Source organism: Astatotilapia calliptera, chromosome 15 (genome assembly GCF_964374335.1).
Source record: "Astatotilapia calliptera chromosome 15, fAstCal68.1, whole genome shotgun sequence".
NCBI classification, from domain to species: Eukaryota; Metazoa; Chordata; class Actinopteri; order Cichliformes; family Cichlidae; genus Astatotilapia; species Astatotilapia calliptera.
In genome coordinates, this window is record NC_137436.1 from 13,945,606 (window position 1) to 13,967,920 (window position 22,315).

The window sequence follows — 22,315 nt, forward strand, 5'->3', positions numbered from 1 at the left end:
CTAAATCTTTTTCTGGCTAACTAAGTAGGTAGTATGAGTATTGGACTGCACCCATGATATCTAATGAGCATAATATGCATATACAAATATAGCAAGAGTATTAGTGACTTTTTAATGTTGTTGGCAAGTCTCATTCATTTCCTCTGATTTAAAGGCATTGCTTTGGCTCTGGTGTTCAGTTGGCCTGCAGCAATGACTGACAGATTTCTGGTCCTGTTTCAGGGAAAAGCAGGAGGCTGATGGCCAGCTGAAGGAACTGAAGGACCAACTGGAGGCACAGCACTGTTTCACAGTAACTCTTTCTTTTCTTTTCCTTTTTGTGCATGCTATCTGCAAACAGCAGTGACAGCCAAATCACTTCAGTTGTACATTTAAGTGAATTGGCTTTCCCTAGCTCCTCACACGTTTACTCTGTAAGTGTAATCTAAAAACTGATTGGGTCTACATGATTTCTTTATCAAAGACCCTTTACAAGACGCAGATCCGTGAGCTGACGGATGAGCGTGATGAGAAGAATAAGCTGTACGAAGAGGTGCAGCAGCAACTGGCAGAATACCAGGAAGAAAGGTAACTGTGGCTGTTGTGCTTTGATAAGCCGACTCTGCATTCAGTATAAAAACACTGTAAACACTTAATCACCAGATTAGTATGGAAATTGACATAAGCAGCAAAAAACGAACCATTCAAACTTGCAGTTTTTAAAGTGGCAGTTAAATATGTGTATCTCAACTCTACAAAATTCATTTTATCTGTACTTGAAGAATATAGCAGTCTTCTCACATTAGTGTCATTTCCCTTGTTCAAATTAATCTCAGCCAAACAGAAGGACACGACCTTTCACAGACTGAATGAAGCTGAACCAGATTAGCAGCTGTCCCAGATGCACTCGAGCCAAACATTATTGTGGACATATAATGCTTTCAAATTCAGCAGAGACAAAAAAGTCCCAGAAATATCAGTGCATGGTAGCACTACAGGCTGTTGATTTTTAGGTAATAACAGCAGGGATCTTCCTGTCTTTCTAGGATTTATACAGCTCTGGTAATTAATAAGATAATGGTAATTCATGCTCTCTTTCCCTCTGCAGGAAGTCACTGACAACCCGGCTGGAAGAAAGCTTGACCAAAGCAGACGCTGAGAAGTTGGCTCGTTCTGTCGTTGAGGACCAGTTCTCCAATCTGGAGAAAGAAAAGATCATGAAGGAGCTAGAGATCAGCGACATGATGATGAGGCACCAGCAGGAGCTCAGCGATAAGGAGGCCACCATCAGCTCGGTAAGATCGGCTCAAGTTTTGTTTGTTCGAGCCAAAAAATGTTTGTTAGCTGTTTGGATGAAGTCCCTGCCTGCTGTTGCTACATTTTTTTGTAACTTATCACCTTCTCAGAAAATCTTGACACTTCTGTATACCACTGGTTGTAGCTAGAAACTCTGCAAGGTATCTTTAATGCCCTGGGAAATATTTAGTTATGTCAGTAGCAATTTACCCTCAAGACCATCATTTTTGCAACCACATAAACTATTAAGAACAATAAGAGTCACTAATGTTTGGCTTGGCTTTGTTCCCTTTTATTCATTCTGGAAAGCTCAAAGTACATTTTGTTTTGAAATGAGTTAAAGTATTCTTGTCACCTGACTGCTATGCAGAGTATCCACTGATAACATCGCCTCACCTCTGCTCTATCCACCTTCACAGCTGGAAGAGTCTAATCGTACGCTGACGGTGGATGTAGCCAACCTGGCCAGTGAGAAGGAAGAACTCAACAACCAGCTGAAAGAAATGCAACAAAGTGAGCGTCACTCTTCTGTAATGAGCAACCGATAAAACAAATTTCTATCAAGAAGTCATTTCCTCCAAGTTATAGAATGTGTGTTAAAAGTTGGCATTATTTACGCAGATAAAGATGTAAAATTGTCAGAAAAGTAGCCACTGTTGTGTTTATCGAAAAACAGAGTATTTGTCCTGTAAATTGTTAACCAAATTTCTGAAACATTGTGTTAAGAAACATGTATGAGTTTTGATTTGCTATTTTTATAGAACTCCAGAAAGCAAAAGATGAAGAGAACTATTTCAAAGAGTCCTTTGATAAGCAGCTGTGCAACGAAAGAACGCTAAAAATTCAGGTGTGTGTCTGGGTGCCTGCACAGGTCTGGAAAGTCTGCTACACTTTATTTTTTGCATGCTACTCTTGGTTGTGTTGAACTCTGGGTAAAAGTTACTGAAACATATAACATATTGCTGCAGGCTTTCCTGTTGAATTTACCAGGCTTGTATTTATCATAAATAGATCTCTGTAAAAGTATATATTACATGATTATTTTTTTTTTTTCTCTCAGGCTGTGAACAAACTGGCTGAGGTGATGAACAGGAGGGAGAAGGTGCGGGGAGGCCACCAAGGCACTGACACCGAGGTGCACAAGAAGGAGAAGGAGAACAGGAAACTGCAGCTGGAGCTGAAAGCAGAGAAGGAGAAATTCAGCACCGCCATCGTAAAATACCAGAACCAGCTGGCTGAAATGGAGACGGTCAGTACGCCCACACTCCCAGAAAATAAATGCACGGCGTATAAGCAGATACATTTGCCAGAAAGAATCAGTGAGATACTGAGAGAGGCTGAATGTTGATTACCAATTAAAATTCTTACTGTAGAGAAGGAGACGGACAGACAGAGATACTGGGGGGGAAAAGACTTGGGATTTTCTAGAATTTCTCAATATTTAGTGTCAGCTAGAGATTTGGAGTGCTTTCTACAGGACCTGAGCTGAGAGTGCATAGAAGATGGATGAAGCTTTATTACTATCTATTGGTTTGTTTACTTTTGTTTAAAAGCCTCAATTTTTCTATTATTTCCCTCAGCATCTTGGTTTTTTGAAGCCAGAAATGGCCATATTTGAATGAAAAGTGTTTGAGGGTTGGTAGGGATGGCCAATTCATAGTGGTAAATTCCCAAATAATACTCGGTGGATCACAGACTTCTTGGACAGTTTTGTTTTTGTTTTTTTGTTCAGTTAACCACACACACGGAGACCAAAATATTTGGCTGATTAATTGCATTTAAAATGCTTCCAAGGCTACCGACAGCCCCAAACACAGACAAGAGCTCCATTTAGCGACTTTGTGAGCAGTACTGTCAATCAGTGTTGATGGGTATTGTCGGCGGCGGCATGGACACCCAACTTTGTGAATACAGTAAGTCAAGAACGAGGTGATGTAGGACTTTCAAATTGATATCTTAAGTGCATCCACTAGGAGGCTGAGGAGTAGCACTGGTGTCCATTAGTGTATTTATTTTAAAACTGTGGAAGTTTAACTACTAATCTCTAATCATCTTTATTTCTGCTGGAAAGTTGGGCACTTTCATTCTGCAGATGGGCTCTTTTCAAGTCAGCTTCAGGTGGCCATTCAAGGAATTGCAGCTTGATATGTTTTGGGTTTTTTTTTTAACTTCATTTAAGATGCTATGAAATTGTATAGGGGAAAACATTTCTCCATGTAGATCAAACTGAAAAAATATGCACTTTATATTCTTGGAAGAAAATATCCATCGTTTCTGTGTTTCTAATTATTTCCCCAATATTCTGCATTAGAAGTGAGAAAGTGAGTTCAGCTAACAAGCTGTTTGTTTATTTAGCTGATGGCAGAAGAGAACCAGATGCGTCTAGATCTTCAGATGACGCTGGACAGTAAAGAGAGCGACATTGAGCAGCTGCGATCCCAGATCACATCCCTCAGCATTCACTCTCTGGACTCCACCAGCATCAGCAGTGGCAACGACTTGGATTTAGAAGGATACCCAGGTAGACCCTTCATCCTGCTGTCATCATCGCAAAGATTTTCTTTAACATTTATATTCAGGGCCCGAAAGCACTTCTTTATACCTTTCTTCCAGTCCTTTCTTTTTCCTCATTATGCCTCTTCCTTTTCATCCCTTTTATTTCACCTTAACTTCTCTCTTCATGGTCCGGTGCAGTGCGCATTACTCACTCTCACACCTCAGAATCAATGTCCTTCACCTACCAACGCACACACAAATCCGTCTGCATCGACACTCGGCCAAACCTTCGCTCGGCTCACGCTCTCTTTGGCTCTGACTCTGAGGACGAAGAAGAGCATGATGGGCGTCAGGAGCGGGGCCAAACTCCCCTGGCCCTTACCTATGAACCGTCCTCTGAGCCTGAAACCGAACCTGAACCTAGAGGTGACCCTGCATGGCAGTTCAAAGCCAGGATGTGGATTGAAACTAAAGCAAAGCAAATTTTTTTGAAAGAGCTTTTTACAATATTTATCCATAAAATTATGGATGGGGGGGTTCTTCTCTAATTTGAGTGAGTTTGGAATAAAATAACTCCAAACCCTTGCCTGACACCGCGAACCTGTAGCTAATCCCTGTGTGTAGCTGTGCAAACACACACAGCTTGATGCAGCACGGCTTTGCTGAAATTTATTCCACTACAAAAGATTTGGAGAGTGAAGTTGTGTGTGGATTTCTACTAATAATTAAGTTACTTTCGTTCTTTTTATATCTCTACTATGCACTTGTTATGTTTTGGAATTGCAGTTTCTTAGAAATCTTGTAGTTCTCGCGTAATAGTCTCAAACCAGAGAATAGGACATCCTGTGCCTTGCCCTTTTGTATTACTGAGGAAGAATTTCCTTTCTTCTTAAAGAAAGTGCCACCAAAGCATGAGACTGTCAATATTTGCTTTTAAGTGACTCGCACAATTAAAGGTTTTTGTGTTTTTGTATGTTAACACCTTCTTGTTTTTCCTCCACTCATTAGACTCCAGGCTGGAGGGCTGGATCTCACTTCCTTCCAAGAACACCAAGCGATTTGGTTGGGACAAAAAAGTAATGAATCCACCAATATTTCTTGCATTTAAAAAAAAATAATAATAATTTCCCCATATATTTTTATATTGTTTATTGTTTTCCATTTCCTTTACAGTATGTGGTCGTGAGCAGTAAGAAGATCCTGTTCTATAACAGCGAGGTGGATCGAGAGCAAGCTAACCCTTTCATGACCCTGGACCTTGAGTGAGTCATTAAAAGCACCTTTTAAACATGGAACACATTAGTAAATACAGTGGTCCCTCGTTTATCGCGGGATTAACGTTCTAAAAATAACCCGCGATTATTATAGATGTTTTAAGGCTGTAAAACCTTTTTCAAGCCAGGTCTAGAGTTCTAGATCATCATAACTGTAACCTTTGTCAAATCTCACACTTTGGGAGAGCAGCACCAATCATTGTTAGCCAATAGTGCTTTGCAATATCATACTAAAATAAATATCTGAATCCCAAATAACTGAGATCATCTAAAATATAACACTGAATTTGACTCAGAACATGTTTTTTTTCTTTTGTTTGTCCAAATTTAAAAAAATAAAAAATCATTTTACATTTTAAGTCACCATCTTTTCCATCAAATGCTCCACAGAGAGCATGGTGACTCACCGCAAAGTCAAAGCTATGCAGATTTTTGGTGGAAAATAATAGAAATGACCATAGAAAAAATCAGCTCAAATAAAGACCACAAAACTACACAGAGCAGGTGGAAGTCAGCACAAACCTTTGAGTTTCAGTTATCAGAGGGTTAAATGCCACAGTTACAACACATCTCTCAATACTGTCCTACTTTACAGTGGGGCAAAAAAGTATTTAGTCAGCCACCGATTGTGCAAGTTCCCCCACCTAAAATGATGACAGAGGTCAGTAATTTGCACCAGAGGTACACTTCAACTGTGAGAGACAGAATGTGAAAAAAAAATCCATGAATCCACATGGTAGGATTTGTAAAGAATTTATTCGTAAATCAGGGTGGAAAATAAGTATTTGGTCAATAACAAAAATACAACTCAATACTTTGTAACATAACCTTTGTTGGCAATAACAGAGGTCAAACGTTTACTATAGGTCTTTACCAGGTTTGCACACACAGTAGCTGGTATTTTGGCCCATTCCTCCATGCAGATCTTCTCGAGAGCAGTGATGTTTTGGGGCTGTCGCCGAGCAACACGGACTTTCAACTCCCGCCACAGATTTTCTATGGGGTTGAGGTCTGGAGACTGGCTAGGCCACTCCAGGACTTTCAAATGCTTCTTACGGAGCCACTCCTTTGTTGCCCGGGCGGTGTGTTTTGGATCATTGTCATGTTGGAAGACCCAGCCTCGTTTCATCTTCAAAGTTCTCACTGATGGAAGGAGGTTTTGGCTCAAAATCTCACGATACATGGCCCAATTCATTCTGTCCTTAACACGGATCAGTCGTCCTGTCCCCTTGGCAGAAAAACAGCCCCATAGCATGATGTTTCCACCCCCATGCTTCACAGTAGGTATGGTGTTCTTGGGATGCAACTCAGTATTCTTCTTCCTCCAAACACGACGAGTTGAGTTTATACCAAAAAGTTCTACTTTGGTTTCATCTGACCACATGACATTCTCCCAATCCTCTGCTGTATCATCCATGTGCTCTCTGGCAAACTTCGGATGGGCCTGGACATGCACTGGCTTCAGCAGCGGAACACGTCTGGCACTGCGGGATTTGATTCCCTGCCGTTGTAGTGTGTTACTGATGGTGACCTTTGTTACTTTGGTCCCAGCTCTCTGCAGGTCATTCACCAGGTCCCCCCGTGTGGTTCTGGGATCTTTGCTCACCGTTCTCATGATCATTTTGACCCCACGGGATGAGATCTTGCGTGGAGCCCCAGATCGAGGGAGATTATCAGTGGTCTTGTATGTCTTCCATTTTCTGATGATTGCTCCCACAGTTGATTTTTTCACACCAAGCTGCTTGCCTATTGTAGATTCACTCTTCCCAGTCTGGTGCAGGTCTACAATACTTTTCCTGGTGTCCTTCGAAAGCTCTTTGGTCTTGGCCATGGCGGAGTTTGGAGTCTGACTGTTTGAGGCTGTGGACAGGTGTCTTTTATACAGATGATGAGTTCAAACAGGTGCCATTCATACAGGTAACGAGTGGGGGACAGAAAAGCTTCTTACAGAAGACATTACAGGTCTGTGAGAGCCACAGATTTTCCTTGTTTGAGGTGACCAAATACTTATTTTCCACCCTAATTTACAAATAAATTCTTTACAAATCCTACCATGTGAATTCATGGATTTTTTTTTTTCACATTCTGTCTCTCACAGTTGAAGTGTACCTCTGGTGCAAATTACTGACCTCTGTCATCATTTTAAGTGGGGGAACTTGCACAATCGGTGGCTGACTAAATACTTTTTTCCCCCACTGTATGCCTTGTCTGGAAGTTAAGGTAAAACTAAAAATGATGAATGTTGCCGGGTGTTGGATTCATCCTCTGGGAATAATCAATCTTTGCAATGGCAAACAGCAACATGGGAATAAGCTAAAGCCGTTGTAAACAATGGGATTTGATAATAATGCAAGACAATAAAAACAACCAAAACTGATCTGTTGTTGCATTTCAAGTCTTCTTTTCTTTAATAAATTTGAATCACTCTATATAAAGTAGGTTTCTCATACTGGGTGGGCATTAGACTTAATTTCTGCATCTCTCTCACTCTTTCAGTAAGCTGTTTCATGTCCGGCCTGTAACTCAGACTGATGTGTACCGTGCAGATGTCAGAGAAATTCCAAGGATTTTCCAGGTAATGAGTTGAGACCGTCCCTGTTTCCTTCTCTTTATTTTCTTGCTTTCACGGACCTTCAAGACAAAACTTCCTCTGTAACTTTAAGTTTTAACTGCATTTGCCGCCTTCTGTCTCTCCAGATCCTATATGACAATGAAGGTGAGAGCAAGCGTGAGCAGGATGCTGGAGCTGAACCCACAAACTCTGGTGATCGCGCCTCATACATCAGCCACAAGGGCCACGAGTTCATCGTCACCCTCTACCATTTCCCATCCAACTGTGAGGTCTGCACCCGGCCTTTGTGGAACGTCTTCAAGCCTCCACCAGCGCTCGAGTGTCGTCGCTGCCACACCAAGTTCCATAAAGACCACCTGGATAAAAAAGAAGTTATCATACCCTGCAAAGGTCAGCATGCTCACTCAGGATTTAACAGGAAACTTGATTTTTACGGTTGCACTAAAATTACCCAAGAATCTGTACGTAGTACATGCATCTGGGTTCAAACACCTGGTTAACAAACAGCCCCAAAATATTAAAATGAATTGCTGTCACGATTCAAAATAAAGAAAACGCACAAAAACACAAGATTAGAATGGCACCATCATGTAATAGATTTATGTATACATCATAGACTTGATATTGGGGTGGGGGAGGTGGGTGGGTCCAAAGCTGTTCTTTCTTGTTCTCACACACATCAGGATATAATCCACCTCACACAGGCTGCCTGGGTGGAGTGCACAACACGCAGAAGACACTAGAGTGCAATCAGATATCACACAAAACTTAAATGGTTAAACCCATTTAATGTCCCATCTACTGCATCCAATATTCATTCTCACATGTCTACATGTCTAAAAAAGATCAAAGCTAAAGTGGATGTATGAAAAGCTGCAAAATCTAATCTTGGTCATAAAAAGGAAATATCTCTCTCTTAATCTTTTTTTTTAAATCTTATTAACAGTGAATTATGACATCTCCACGGCCAAAGAACTACTCCTCCTGACCAGCTCTCAGACGGAGCAGAAGCACTGGGTCAGTCACCTCCTTAAGCGCATCCCGAAACACCCGACACTGAGTCCTCCCCCTGTGGCACGCAATTCCCCTGAAAAAATACCCCATTCCTCTCCACAAGTATCCCCACGACCTTCGCCCAAGTCCTCTCCTCGCATGTCCCATCGAGGCGCTGTAAAGATCCAATCCACCCGGCAGCAACCGTCATCGGGGAAGCCAAGGTGAGAAACCCACAAAAACAAGTTTGGAAATGTTACTTTATTCTTAACTATAAGCTTTAATTTTACATACTGTATGGGGGTATCCCCTTCACAGTCATCTAGGAAAAATGTTTTCAGTTTTTATTATTATAATAATAAAACTGAGCATGTTTAAGAAACTTCACCAACATTGATGTTTTAAGAAACTAACAACAGAAGTATAAAAATGCAATTTGTTCAAATATTTATGCAATAAAAATAATATGAGCATTTGTAATTTAAATGAAATAAATATGCAGCAGATGCTGCTTGTTATTTTACTTGACTAATCTAGTGCTCATCAGGAGATCTTTTGTGTTTTGATTTGTGCTTTCTTGGCCTTATTCTCTTCTCACTTTCAATTGTCTGAACCTTTTCTGAGCTTTTGTTAGCATGAAAAATACCTTATTTTTTTCATGCAGGTAAATGCAGGTAAAGGTCTTAAACGCTGTTTCTTAACTACATTGTCTAGCTTCTGCATAGTTGAAACAAACCCAAAGCTCTGGCTGATGTACAATATTTTGCTTTAAACTGACTTCTGAACCTTCCCATCTGCATTAATGATGCAGCATTAATGCTCGCACACAGCACCTCACCGAGCATCAGCAGTGACTTAACTGAGTAGAAAATGGCATCAAACCTTTTGTGGGACTAATTAACTGTATCTGTCTTGTTTTATGAGAACATTAATGCAGTTAGTAGTTTCAACTTTCAGCCACACCCTAACTTGCTTTTGTCCTTCAGCACTGGCCCCATGCTCCGTATCATCCTCCACTGACCCCCGATCTCTTCACCTCTGACCCCACCATTTCTAACGTCTCTCATGCTGGGAGACTGTAAGTAGCATAGCTTGGTGACCCTCTCCACCTGCATCGCTGCCGTGCCTATTAACCCACTCTTCATAGAAAGCAGCGTAAAGTACCTGGTGAACCACTAACCATCCCACTGGTGCCCCCTTCTGACAGTGGCATGTGTTGTCTAGCATATTAACGCATCACTAAAGGCTGTCTGTTAAGGTACACAGCCATCTAGGTCATCATAGTCTAAGGAGCTTGGAAAGAAAAGCGTTTGGACTTCTTTAAGTTTCTTGAAGGCGTTTCGCCTCTCCCAATAGGACTCTCCCTTTTGAGAGTGTCCCTAAGGAAGGTCCTGATAGACACTTCCAATCGGGCTTAAAAATCTGGGCCTCACCACCAATTGCTCTTAAAACTGAAGAAGCTTCTCGGATGAGAGGCGAAATGTCTTCAAGAAACTAAAGAAGTCCAGACACTTTTCTTTCCAAACTCCATAGATCACTAAAGGCTCTTTGACCACTAAAGGCTCCTTGAACCCCTCATACTTGATGTTTCAGACTGTTTGAGTTTGACCTCAAAGACTGGAGTTGGGCATTGGATGATGACGATAATCATGATGATGATGATGATGATGATATGTTCTTCTGAAGAAAGTTAAAGAGGAGGGACAGAGGGTAACTGGACCTCTGCATGAGATGTGTGGCTTTAACGTATTGAGGCATGCTTTTGTGTGCTTTCCAAGTTTACAGCTAAATGCAACTCACCTCGCTGTTTAATCCCGAAGTTACAAAATGCTTCAGTTAATATCACCAAAAAATCAGAAATATTAGGGAAAATTCTGGTTCGACATGTTTGGAAGGAGTAAATCCATGAAATAATATAAAGTTTTTCTTTTAAGTCTTGCTTTTAAGATGACAAAAAGTGGCTAGTTAGCTTAGCTTAACATGAACCTCAGATTATTTCTTTTGAATGTCAGTTAATGTGCAAATCAGCAATTCTCATAATTTGTGGGATCAATATTTATTAGTAGGTTATATTCAAGTGAGACGGGTGCTAGTTGTTTGTCCCTGTTTCTTTCCTTTATACTAATTGCTATAGTTAGCCTAACCCCTTTCACAGCAGCCATTTTGACATGAAATAGCAAGTAAACACAACTGTTGCTAATCACACTAATTGAGGCTCTTTAGCTTAAAAAGAATAGAAGTAAAGTGAGTAGCAACACGTGTTTTCCGGCTGTTATATGTCTACGAATGGGCGTCTTCCCTGTAATATTAAACCATTTCTTCTACTTCTATTTTTCTTTGGGCAAACATGCACACTAATAAATATAACTGTGTCTGCCTGCTTTTTTCCCTGCATCTACACTTTCATTGTGTGGTTACTGGGTAGCTTCCTTGTTTATTAGTCTATGTGTGGATTTTGTGTGGGCGTGCCTTTGAAGTCCTGCCATACTGTTGGTAGCATACCAGGTTTTTCTCATCTTCTTTTTTGTATTTTCCTCTATCTTCACAGTTAACCCTGGCTAATATTTTCATCCGTGTGGAGTAATGGTGGTCTGGAAGCGGTGCCTACGTGTGTTATGTTTTTTCAGAGAAGACTGTCAAAAAAACAAACAAACACAAAAAGCCCTAAAAAAACACTAATACAGACAGAAAACTGGCTGACGTCATGAGAAAAAGGATTTATTTTTTTGGTCATTTTAACAAAAGGAGAATCAGGACAGTCTTCCCATTACAGTGACTCATCCAGTGAAAAGATGCGACAATCTTCACGATTAAACTGCCCTTTTTTCTTTTTAATAATCATAATTATGACAAGACTTTATTTTCTTTTTCTCTTTGCGTTTGTAAAAAGATTACGCATGTGTTTGAACATTTGTATATACGATAAATATCTATATCTGTGTATCGTAGCACATAACGTGAAGCTAATAGTATATATGATTGTTTTGTTTCTATGACCACATCACACACTATATATGGTTGTCCTGTAAATGTATTAAAACGGTTTTATGGCTTCTTTTTGAGTTAAAAATGAGCCTTTATAAGTACATCTGTTATAACATGCGAGAGATCAATGTGAACTCAACTGAAACAATGTTGTTGTTTTTCTTGCGCTTCATGACAATTACTGATTGTTCATATATGTTTAAAATCCCATGTGTAGAATTTTTGGGGTGATACATTAAAAAAAATGTAAAAAATCAAGACTTAAGCATTTCAATTAGTGCCTCTGGTGATCGTATTTGTTTGTTGTGCATGCCTATTATTTACGTTTTTGAAATTTGTAGAGAGTGCATCTAAAGCATTGGCGATATACAGCCTCTGCCTGATCGGGTCTAAAAGGAAATGATTTATATCAATTAACGTGGTGTATGAAACAAAACATGGAAACAAGGGCTAGTACATGGTCTCTCAACCCATATCTAACATGTGACTGTTTTTAGTTGTTAGTGTTAATATTAATGAAAAAGCAGTTTATTCTGTATCATATTGGTAAACAAAAAAACAGTACCAAATAATTATGTTATACTACAGCTATGAGTGTATTTAAAGTGACCATTTGTATTACACCAGTATAGGTGTCTCACTACAGTATGTGGTGGTGAGCAGTAAAAAGCTCCTGTTCTATAACACTGAGCTGGATCGAGAGAAAGCAAACCTTTTCATGACCCCGGACAATGAGTGAGTCATTAAAAGCAACGTTCAAAAATGTTGACTAAATGAGAAGTACTTTGTGTACCTCATGATGCAAAATACTGAACAAATGAAAATTAGCAAGGCTCAACGGGAAAAGCTTTGGAATCTGCAAATGGGTTTTAATTTCCATAGGTTTTACACAAAAACATTCACAATCCATCCAGTACAGTTTTACCAAATGCAACTTTGTCTAAAATGTAGAGCATTATCCCAAATTTTAATTGTTTCTACTTTTCAGACCTCAGCATTGCAGGAAATACCCTTTTTGTTTTTTTAAGGGTCCGCTTCTATCAACCAAAGCAGGTGAACCTGTCATCATCTTTTCCATCTTATGTATGGAGCATGAAGAGTTATAGCAAAGTCAAAGCTGTGCAGGTTTTGGTGGAATATAATAGAAACGGCTGTAGATAAAATCTGCTGCAATAAAGGCCATGAAACTGCTTATAACTGCACAAAGTCATTGGAAGATGAGTAATTTTTCACTTTCCCACAGGATAGAATATGATGTGTCCGTCTATGTATATGCACATTTTCCTCCTGTAACCCAAGAGTTACGCAACAGTTACTTGAATAGAAATATGATATGAACGCATGAATGTAAGTTGCTCTTATATTTGTTGTAAAAGGAATCTGGGAAAATTACATCCATATAAAATGTTTTGTCCTTCAATTCATTCAAAATGTTAACCTTTCTCTAACATTTACTTCTGATTACTCTCATCTAGGAACTGTTTGGAAATTTTTGGTTTTAGTTAATCATGTTGAAAAAATTTATGATTCAGTTGGTAATGAAATAAATAATCTCAACTGGCTTGATTTGCCAATTAATGGCATTTTCTTTACAATATTTTTAAATCATTCTATACCTAAAGTAAATATCTTGCTAGGCTAGCACTAGACTTAACTTCTCCATCTCTCTCCCTGTTTCAGTAAGCTGGTTCGTGTCAGATCTATAAGTCAAAGTGATGTGTACCGTGCAGATGCCAGAGAAATTCCAAAGATAAAGGTAATGAGTTGGGACCATCAATGCTTTCCTTTCTGTCATAGACTTTCAAGACTCATCAGCTATCCAATCTTCAGTTTACCCATCTGCTTCAAGTAAATCGTAAGTGTTGCATTTGCCTTCTTGTCTCCCCTGATCCAGTATAACAGTGAAGACGACATCAGGCGTGAACAGGACACTCCATTGGAACCTGTGCCGCATGGCGATCGCGGCTCCTACATCAACCACAGGGGCCATGAGTTTATCCTCGCACTCTATCATTTTCCATCCAGCTGTGAGGTCTGCAGCCGGCCTTTGTGGGACTTATTTAAGCCTCCGCCAGCGCTCGAATGCCGCTGCTGCCGCACCAAGTTCCACAAGGACCACCTGGATAAAAAAGAGAACGTTATTGTACCCTGCAAAGGTCAGCGTGCTCACTCAGGACTACAGGGAGAGCTTAACTTAAACAAATAAAGATTCCTCTGGGGTTTTTGAGTGATTTTTATGTACAACCTGAATTCCAAAAAAGTTGGGATGCTGAGTAAAATGTCAATAAAGACAGGATGCAATGATCTGCAAATCTCATGAGCCGATATTTTATTTACAATATAACAGAGAAAGTATATCAGATGTTTAAAATGAGGAATGTACTTTTTTTTAAGTTCATTTGATGGCAGAAATGGGTCTAAAAAAATCTTTGGATTGGAACATCTTTACAACTGTGTACCATCTCTTCTTTTAACAATAGTCTATAAATGTGGGAACTGAGATGCTGGACTTTTGGGAGAGGAATGTTGTCCCATTCTTGTCTCATTTAAAATTCTAGCTGCTCAAAAGTCCTATGTCTTCTTTTTTTATGTTTCATGATGTGCCAAATTTCCATTTGTTGGCTTGAACTGTAGTGTCTCGCTGAAATATGTGAGGCATCCTGAAAACGACGCCTTCTGGATGGGTATATATGCCTTTCGAGATCATGGCTGCACAATATTGATTTTTAGCTTTGTCCCTTGCGCACAGACTTTTCTCTGGATTTTCAGAATCCTTTGATAATATTATGTAATACAGAAGATGACATATTCAAAGTCTTACGCCATTGTCCTGAAATTATTCCATATTTTGTGAGTGGATTATTTTGCATCTCTGCCCATTTTTACTTCTGAGAAATGCCTGTCTAAGGTGCTCATTTTATGTTAATTGTTACCAGCTAATCTAATTAGTTGTAAAATGTTCCTTTCTTTTACTTTTCCAGCCCTTTGTTGCAATGTTACATCAAAGTGAACTAATATTTTTTCATGTTAAGCATTTGATATCTTTTCTCTGTCCTTTTGGGAATAAAATAGGACTTTATGAGATTTGCCAATCCTTCCATTCTGTTTTTATTTAGATCATACAGAATCCCAACTTTTGAGGAATTGGTCTTCACACATTTAGCTAGCAAATGTAGGTGTGGATTTTGTGTAAGCAACCTGGGATTTCTCATTTCCTTTCTTGTGTTTTTCTCTTCACAGTGAACCCTGGATAATATTTCCATTCACATGCAGTAATGGAAGCAGTGTCTACGTGTGTTGTTGCGAGTGACAAAATCCAAATACTAATGTGGACAGGAAACTGGTGTCATGACAACTGGGATTTCATTCGAGGAAAGTGCATGCTGTATCCTTCGTGATTAATTCTAATTTGCTTCTTGATCATTGTCATAGGCGTGTGTGTAAACATTTGTGTACACATTAAAAGATCTCTCTTTGTATCATACCACACAAAGTGTTGCTGTATATTGCTGTATAAATCAGCACCACATCATCCAGTATATATGGTTGTTCTGTAGATTTATAAATACAGTTTTAAGTGGAAGGCTTTACGTTTTCATGAGCCTTTAATTACAACTGTTATAACACATGCCAGAATAATCTGAACGATACAGAAACAATGGTTTTATTCCCATTTGTGATAATTATTGATTGTCCATATACAGTATGTTTAAAATCTCAAGGTGATGCATTAAAAGAAACCCTTTAATAACAATAATATAATACATTAACAGCATTTCAATGAGTAGCTCTGTTGATTTATGTTGTTCATTGATGTCCGTCATTAAAAACTATTCAGACTTACTTTGATATAGAAAGTGCGTCAGAAACAGTAGTGATGTACAGATGCTATCTTGACCAGGTCTTTAAAAGTAAATCAATCAATTTGAAAGAAAAAGGATTAAAAACAATAAGGTTTAGTATTTGGTAGTATTAGTACTTTTTTTCTTAAACTGCCGAACAGCACTAAAAAAATAGTTGTTATAGTTGCACTGAAGCCATCTTTCCATCAGCAGTATCACATCTGACTACAGCGTATTTTAAGAGACCATTTGAACTATACCAGAATAGGTCCGTCTTTATCTCACAAGTGCATGTGGAGTGAGTGGGCTCCACTGGAATAAATCTTTTAGAACAGCCTAAAGCCAACTGGCACTCATCATACATAATGTAATAGTTCATCATGTTGCCCAGATGCTAAAATCATTTTTCGTACTTGCAGGTCTAATCCATTCTGTCTATCAGCTGTGTGACTGTTCCGGTTAAATTGCAAATGAATGAACCCTGCTGTACAGGCCACTGATGTCTCAGGTGACATGTAGCCTCCTCCTGGTGTTTTTCTTCTTTTTCTCGTCAGTGCGCAGTTAGTCTTTTAATTTTATTTCCAGTTTTTAAAAAAAAAAAAAAATTCTTTTTGCCTAAAGCATTATGTAAAGTACTTGAGTTATTTATCCTACTTCACATTTCTCCTCCACTTTTTGAGATAGAATTTCTTTTTTGTATTTTTTATGTTTTAACAGCTTTTTTAGAGACTCTAATTACCTTATGAATTAAGGGGTTTTTCTAATTGATTCATTTACTTTTGTGATTTTTGTGTGTTTTTGAATTATGGGTGTAAAAAACACAAGTAAGCTTGCAATAGTCAATCAACTGCCAGGAGCACAGCATTCCTGGCTTTGACCTGACTTTGCTTTTTACTGCCTCTGCTCTTCCCTGTATATCTGCTTTATGAGGCTGGATTGTCAAGTGGACTGTTTTTCACACTCTAGCATTTATATAGATTTTTACACAAAACAACATTATTTCAAAATGTGACACTCCGAATTTGGCAACCTTACAAACTCTGGTAAACTCCAACCAAGTTATGCAGTACAGCGTCTGTGAATGCACAAGCAGGTGGGCTACAGCAGCAGCCTACATCAGGCGCCACACCTACAAACAGAAAACTGAGGTTGCAAATTAAACAAAACGTTGGAAAAATGTTCCCTGGTCTGATGAGTCTTTCTTTTCTAACATTTGGACAGAAGGGTCATAATTTGGAAGAATAGATTCATCCTGCTTTGTAGCAACACTTCAGACTGGTGATGGCGGTGTAATGGTGTGGAGGATATTTCTTTAGCGCCAACTGAGCTGTTAGAATGTAGCGGCTGGGTTCAAATAGGAGACTTGAGGCAGAGATGAGGTGCAGACCAACTACAGGTTTATTCACCAACATTAAAATACCAAACCATAACATGGCATAAAACAATGTAGCCCAGTGGTGAGACACGGTGCCAGCAACAGCCTCTGATGTAACTGACAGACCTTTACAGACTGCTGCTAATTGGCCCTCAAGCCATACCATTATCTGGTGTTACGTAGTAAACATCTTATCGAATAACCCTTATTAATGCCAACCAATACTATAGATATAATTACAATACGTAATTAACTAATATGGCTATTCAACACCCTCTTATATCACATGGTGCCACTGGGAATTATTAAAAAGGCACTCGGGATGCCTGGGGACTCTTTTGGCTTTTGGCCTTTTGGCAATATCAAGAGAAAATGGACGTAAGACTATCCTGTCATCGCAATATTAACTTGGGGTATACGTTGTCTCTCCTACTAAATAGGTTACACATCAGGTAAGTGTTAAAGTAATGTTTTCCACCAACTTAACCACAACTTAACTTTCCATACTAATTGAAATATATCACTTCTACTTTCCAACACCATTAAACTCATTGCCGACCTCATTGGTTTAGTCCAATCATCTTTCTTCCTGCCTTCTTCAGGACAGTCAACCTCAACTTCGCATACTTTATATCTCACTGCTCCTTTGTCGTTCTCCCTGCATACACTTCTGCAACCCACCTCCTCCCAATGTCCGCCTCTCCCATGTTACTCGAGCTCCATCCAAGCCTCCATCTTTATTTCCACCACCAGCGTCTCGAGGGTTCCTGCCCTCAGTCCTATCACAGCTGGCATTCTATTCAGCTAATCGCTAAATAGCTTAATTGAATTCTGTTGATCAATTAATCATGTTCAATTCCTTTTAATGAGCTCTCACTGTTGAACAGTTCAATATACTGAAATGGTCATTAGATCTCACCTCTGGGAAAACATTAATTGCTCCACTGTTGCTCCTGGCATCTGTATGTTTCCATGTTTTAACATAATAATTAATAGCAGGCTGTTAAATGAAAAGAGGCTGTGCAATTTAAACAGTGACGTATGCAAAATAATTTAATTTCAATGTTAGGTGTGATGTGCCCCTTAACTGGACAAACTATTTGAACTGTTAGGCCTGAGTCGGCTGACTTTATACTGTTTGCATGACATATTTTTTCCCTCCTGCTGATCAAACATTCTGTGTTGCTGATAAATATTGTTCCAAGAAAAATAAATCAACCAAATTTGGGAATGCTTATTTTTACCCTTTCACAAGCTCCCTCTTTCCTTCCTTCCTTGCCTACCCCATCCCCTTTCCACTGTTTAAAAGAAAATCTAAAGTACAAATATCTTTTGTAGTTTCATTTTTTACCCAATAGTAACCAATTAGCCAACAATGTATTTTTATTTTCTGACATTAACTAATAGACTTCAGCAATCTATTTCAGGAGTTTTTAGTAGAACTATAGTATTTTATTCTTGTACTTTCCCGTGAGGTATGAGCTGCTCACTCTGTTGTAACTGCCTGTCCTTGACAAATGACTGTGCAGTGACTGGTCCGTGTTTACACAATAAGTAATGATTAGGTTGGGAGATTCGTCTCCACAAATGAGTAATTTGGAAGTGAGCAGTGATAAATCTGATATAAGCAGCAGTCTGCAGATGGACACACATTCAATTGCAGCAGGTATTTTTTGTTGTTTTTTTCACTGTGTCTGATTGCCATGTGCATAAACTGATTTGAAGATTTGTTACTTGTAGCATTGTTTTGTAGCAAATGCAGATGTAATAATTTCCTTGTATTTAACTCTCACTTCTACTCGTGTTCTTTTCTAGATATGAAGTCCTGGTATGTTCTTGCTTTTCTGTGGTTGTCATGTTTCTGCCACAGAGCTCTTTCCTGCCCAGCTCTCTGCACCTGTTATCCCAGAAGAAATGAGGTGGTCTGTAATGAGCTTCCCCTGACACAGTTCCCCTCTGACGGTCTCCCGGAGAACACCACCCTGCTGACTATCCAATTCACAAACATCACCTCCATATCTGAGGCCCATCTAAATGCCATACCCAAGTTGCAAGGGCTCCATCTGTACAACAATCACCTTCACAGCCTTCCCTCTCATCTCCTCAGGGGCGTTCCTCACCTCAACACTTTGGATCTCACCGGAAACAGGCTAAACAATCTGCCTGCAGATGTCTTCAGCCACGCCCCACTACAGAGCTTGGTGCTGAAGAATAACCTTATTAGAAAAGCTGATGCAGAGTGGCTTTCTTATAACAGTAGCCTGACCTGGTTGGATTTATCTGGAAATGAATTAACAGAGATCCCAACTAATCTGCTTCTGAAGCTGCCCCACCTGGAGAACCTTGACTTCTCAAACAACCGTCTGGATAAGATACCAGCAAATTCTCTGAGTCAACTGAGCAAACTTGAGAGGCTAAGCCTGCAGAACAACAAGCTCGACACGCTGAATGGATCTGCATTTCAGAGCCTGCATAGCCTCACACATCTCTTCCTCACTCAGAATAAACTCAACAAGCTGCCCAAAAACCTGTTCCAGGGACTCACTCAGCTCAGACACCTGAGTCTGGATGAAAACCAGCTGAGCCATATTCCTCCAGGTTTGCTGGATGAACTTCACTTGCTGGAAGAGGATGGCCTCGACTTGACAGTCAACCCTTGGCTCTGTGATGGGAAGGCAGAGTATCTATGGAGGTGGCTTCACGAGAACAAGAAGAAGGCTTTCTTGCCAGACTCCATCACATGCGCTGGACCTCAGCCTCTAGCAGGTCGTTCAATAATATCACTAACAGCAAATGAACTAAACCTTCAGTCTTAATATTACTCCTGCTGGTCTTTATCTAACATGAAAAGAAATCCAGTTCGGCCTGTCGGATTTGAATCACTAAAACATGATAACTATGTGACTATAAATAAATCTGATATAAATAAGACTATTGTCTTGTTTTTTATTTCATTAAATTTAAGTGTGTTCATGTTACATTGTTTTCTTGTTTAGATTTAAGTGAGAAAGTCTGCAGTATTATCATGGATTTTATGTTGGCATTTAGCTTAGCTTCACACAAAGGAAAATAATCCACCCACCAGAACATCTAGAGATCTCTAAAACCTCCTGTTTTGTTTGTTTGTTTGTTATTTTTATTCAAACAATGAATGACATTTGTAGGCAGCTTTTTGGCCAAAACCAGGCCAACCATTTCACCCGTTTTCAACCTTTCTGCTAAACTATAGTATTATAACCTGCTATTCTCGGGAATAGTATCCCTCTATTCATTAAACTGCTAACATTAACAGGCTGAGTTCTGAATCTCAAGCACCAACATATGGTTGTGAACTTGAGGGATAAAAATGAAGCCTAATGCCTATTTTTGTTATTTGTTTTCTTTTTGCACAAGTTAATTAATAATGTATCACACATGTACCCTTGCACATTGTGTTCTTGAAAAACTGAAAAAAAAAATATTGATTTATGTGTGGTAACATCAACTTACTTTTAGAAAGTACAGAAAACAGTAACCACTCACTTTGTTTGCTTGGTTTTGTTTGCCTATTGCAACATTTTATCCTGACTCATTGCTGGAATCAAATATCCTCAGAGTTGTGTAAAATCAAGTCAGCGATCAAAACCTGAAGGAATTTCAGCTGTGCTTTTCAGGTAACAACACATTTATAATCACATTGTCACCGTTTTATTACCTGTTGATCTTTTACGCTATTGTTTTCTTCTCAGTGTATTTTTTCTTAAAGATGAACCTGTGGCTGCTTCTTACTCTCACTGCTCTGGCTGAATATGCTTACCAAACGAGAGGCACCCACTCGTGCCCAGATCTGTGCACTTGCTCCTTTCTACCTTCGAGTGCAGAGGTGGTGTGCCGCCAAAGCTCCCTCACATATTTTCCTGCAGATGGTTTATATCCCAACATCACACGATTGTCCATCCAGTCCAGAAACCTCAGCTTCATTACAGCCAGACATCTGAGTTTTGTGCCTCTTTTAAACCACCTCCAGCTGTATCACACTAATCTTTCAAGCCTTCCTTCAGACCTACTGGGTGCCATTCCTCACCTGAGTACGTTGGATCTCACAGGTAATCAGCTGATTCATCTGCCCCCCAAAGTCTTCGTCCATTCCTTGCTCCGTAGTCTGGTGCTGAAGAATAATTTAATTGAAAAAGCTCATGGAGAGTGGTTTTCCGACAACAGCAGTCTCACCTGGCTGGATTTGTCTGGGAACCGTTTAACAAGCATTACAGCTGCTCTGCTTCAGAAGCTGCCTCATCTGGAAAATCTCGACCTAAGTCATAACCATCTGCAAGAGCTACAGCCCGACACACTAGCAAACCTACATCACCTCGAGACACTAAACCTCGCTGGGAACAAATTAATTTCCCTGAAGCCTTCAACGTTTAGTCACAACGTGAAACTCTCACAGCTGTTTCTGCAGGAGAATCAGCTCCGAGAGCTGCCAGTGATGCTCCTCCAGGGTCTGCAACACCTTGAACTTCTGCTGCTTAATCAGAATCGGCTACGGTATCTCCCCTCAGGTCTGCTGGATGACAGAAAATCCTCTTTTCAGATGACCGTAACAGGGAACCCCTGGCAGTGTGATGCCAACCTGGAGTATCTGTGGAAGTGGCTCACTAACCATCCTCAAAATGTCTTCTTTCTAGATGAGGTGGTCTGTGACGGCCCTGAAGCTCTGAAACATAAACAAGTTGTTTCTTTAACTGACAGTCAGCTTGATCCTAAATGACAGAGACTCACAATTAATGATGTGACTGTGAAACAGATGTTTTGCATTATTACTGCACATATAACCAGCCTGTTTCTTGTGAGCTGTCATTTATTCCCCCTTTGTTTAGATATTGTCCAGCCCACCGGGTGGCGTAAGATACTCAATCAATTTTCAGCCCAGAGGGCTGAATAGGCAGTATGGCTCATTTACTCAGTATATCCCAGCCAAAAACATGTTAAACCAAATGCATTCACTAATACATTCTCACTGAATTGATTTTCTTTCAGGCTTGTTTTCTGTAAGATTTATAATCGCAGATTGAGATTAAGTAACCCAGGTTTAAAAATGCTCTCACTTCCATAAGGGATCAAACATATTTTCATGAATAATCAATTTATAGTCCAGAGATTAGGACCAGAAATGGACGTCCTTGATAGAAGAGAAGAGACGAGCTCTTGTGAGATTCTCATGGTGCACGCTTGCACCAACAGCTCTGTCTCGCTTGTTTGTTGTGTTGCAGATTGCAGCATTGTTTCAGTTGTGCCCTTTTGTGTTTAATGATGTTGAGCATGTGGGAGTGAGTGGGCAGTGCAATGGCTCAGTCTTGCAGCTGACCTCTTCTGGATGTGTTTAAATATCTCCCTTTTTCTTTCTTTAGGTTTCTTTTTTCTCTCTCTTTCTTTCATATTGTGTATGGGTATATATCTTCTGCATGCCCACACACCCCCATACTCACGCCTTGATCACAGTGAGTGCACTGGACTATAATTT

At 39.7% G+C, this 22,315-nt stretch overlaps 3 protein-coding genes across 10 annotated transcripts in view; all 3 read left to right on the top strand.

Annotated features, from left to right (window-relative positions):
* LOC113037171 (rho-associated protein kinase 2-like) overlaps positions 1–15,082 on the top strand; it is a 38,364-nt gene extending 23,282 nt beyond the window's left edge. Inside the window, exons 20-35 of one of the 8 annotated variants that reach the window (XM_026193933.2) lie at positions 223–292; positions 464–567; positions 1,088–1,274; positions 1,695–1,788; positions 2,037–2,122; positions 2,336–2,524; positions 3,631–3,796; positions 3,970–4,197; positions 4,780–4,847; positions 4,945–5,033; positions 7,542–7,620; positions 7,743–8,007; positions 8,564–8,834; positions 13,276–13,351; positions 13,490–13,751; positions 14,836–15,082. In XM_026193933.2, the coding sequence (XP_026049718.2) occupies positions 223–292; positions 464–567; positions 1,088–1,274; positions 1,695–1,788; positions 2,037–2,122; positions 2,336–2,524; positions 3,631–3,796; positions 3,970–4,197; positions 4,780–4,847; positions 4,945–5,033; positions 7,542–7,620; positions 7,743–8,007; positions 8,564–8,834; positions 13,276–13,351; positions 13,490–13,751; positions 14,836–14,849 (2,248 nt within the window). In that variant the 3' untranslated portion in view covers positions 14,850–15,082. Of the gene's footprint in view, positions 1–222; positions 293–463; positions 568–1,087; positions 1,275–1,694; positions 1,789–2,036; positions 2,123–2,335; positions 2,525–3,630; positions 3,797–3,969; positions 4,198–4,779; positions 4,848–4,944; positions 5,034–7,541; positions 7,621–7,742; positions 8,008–8,563; positions 8,835–9,596; positions 9,689–10,203; positions 10,321–11,158; positions 11,854–13,275; positions 13,352–13,489; positions 13,908–14,835 lie in introns of those variants that run through there. The other 7 variants (XR_003274596.2, XM_080289566.1, XM_026193932.2 and 4 more) reach the window with 7 other exon arrangements.
* A 3,238-nt stretch (positions 15,083–18,320) lies between these two features.
* Positions 18,321–19,743, top strand: LOC113006938 (uncharacterized). Its single transcript, XM_026143204.2, has 2 exons — positions 18,321–18,478; positions 18,628–19,743. Exons 1-2 carry the CDS (start codon positions 18,370–18,372, stop codon positions 19,626–19,628), a joined length of 1,110 nt encoding a protein of 369 aa, XP_025998989.2. The 5' UTR covers positions 18,321–18,369; the 3' UTR covers positions 19,629–19,743.
* A 600-nt stretch (positions 19,744–20,343) lies between these two features.
* Positions 20,344–21,713, top strand: LOC113006939 (uncharacterized). Its single transcript, XM_026143205.2, has 2 exons — positions 20,344–20,465; positions 20,541–21,713. Exon 2 carries the CDS (start codon positions 20,558–20,560, stop codon positions 21,560–21,562), a length of 1,005 nt encoding a protein of 334 aa, XP_025998990.2. The 5' UTR covers positions 20,344–20,465; positions 20,541–20,557; the 3' UTR covers positions 21,563–21,713.
* The last annotated feature ends 602 nt before the right edge of the window (positions 21,714–22,315 follow it).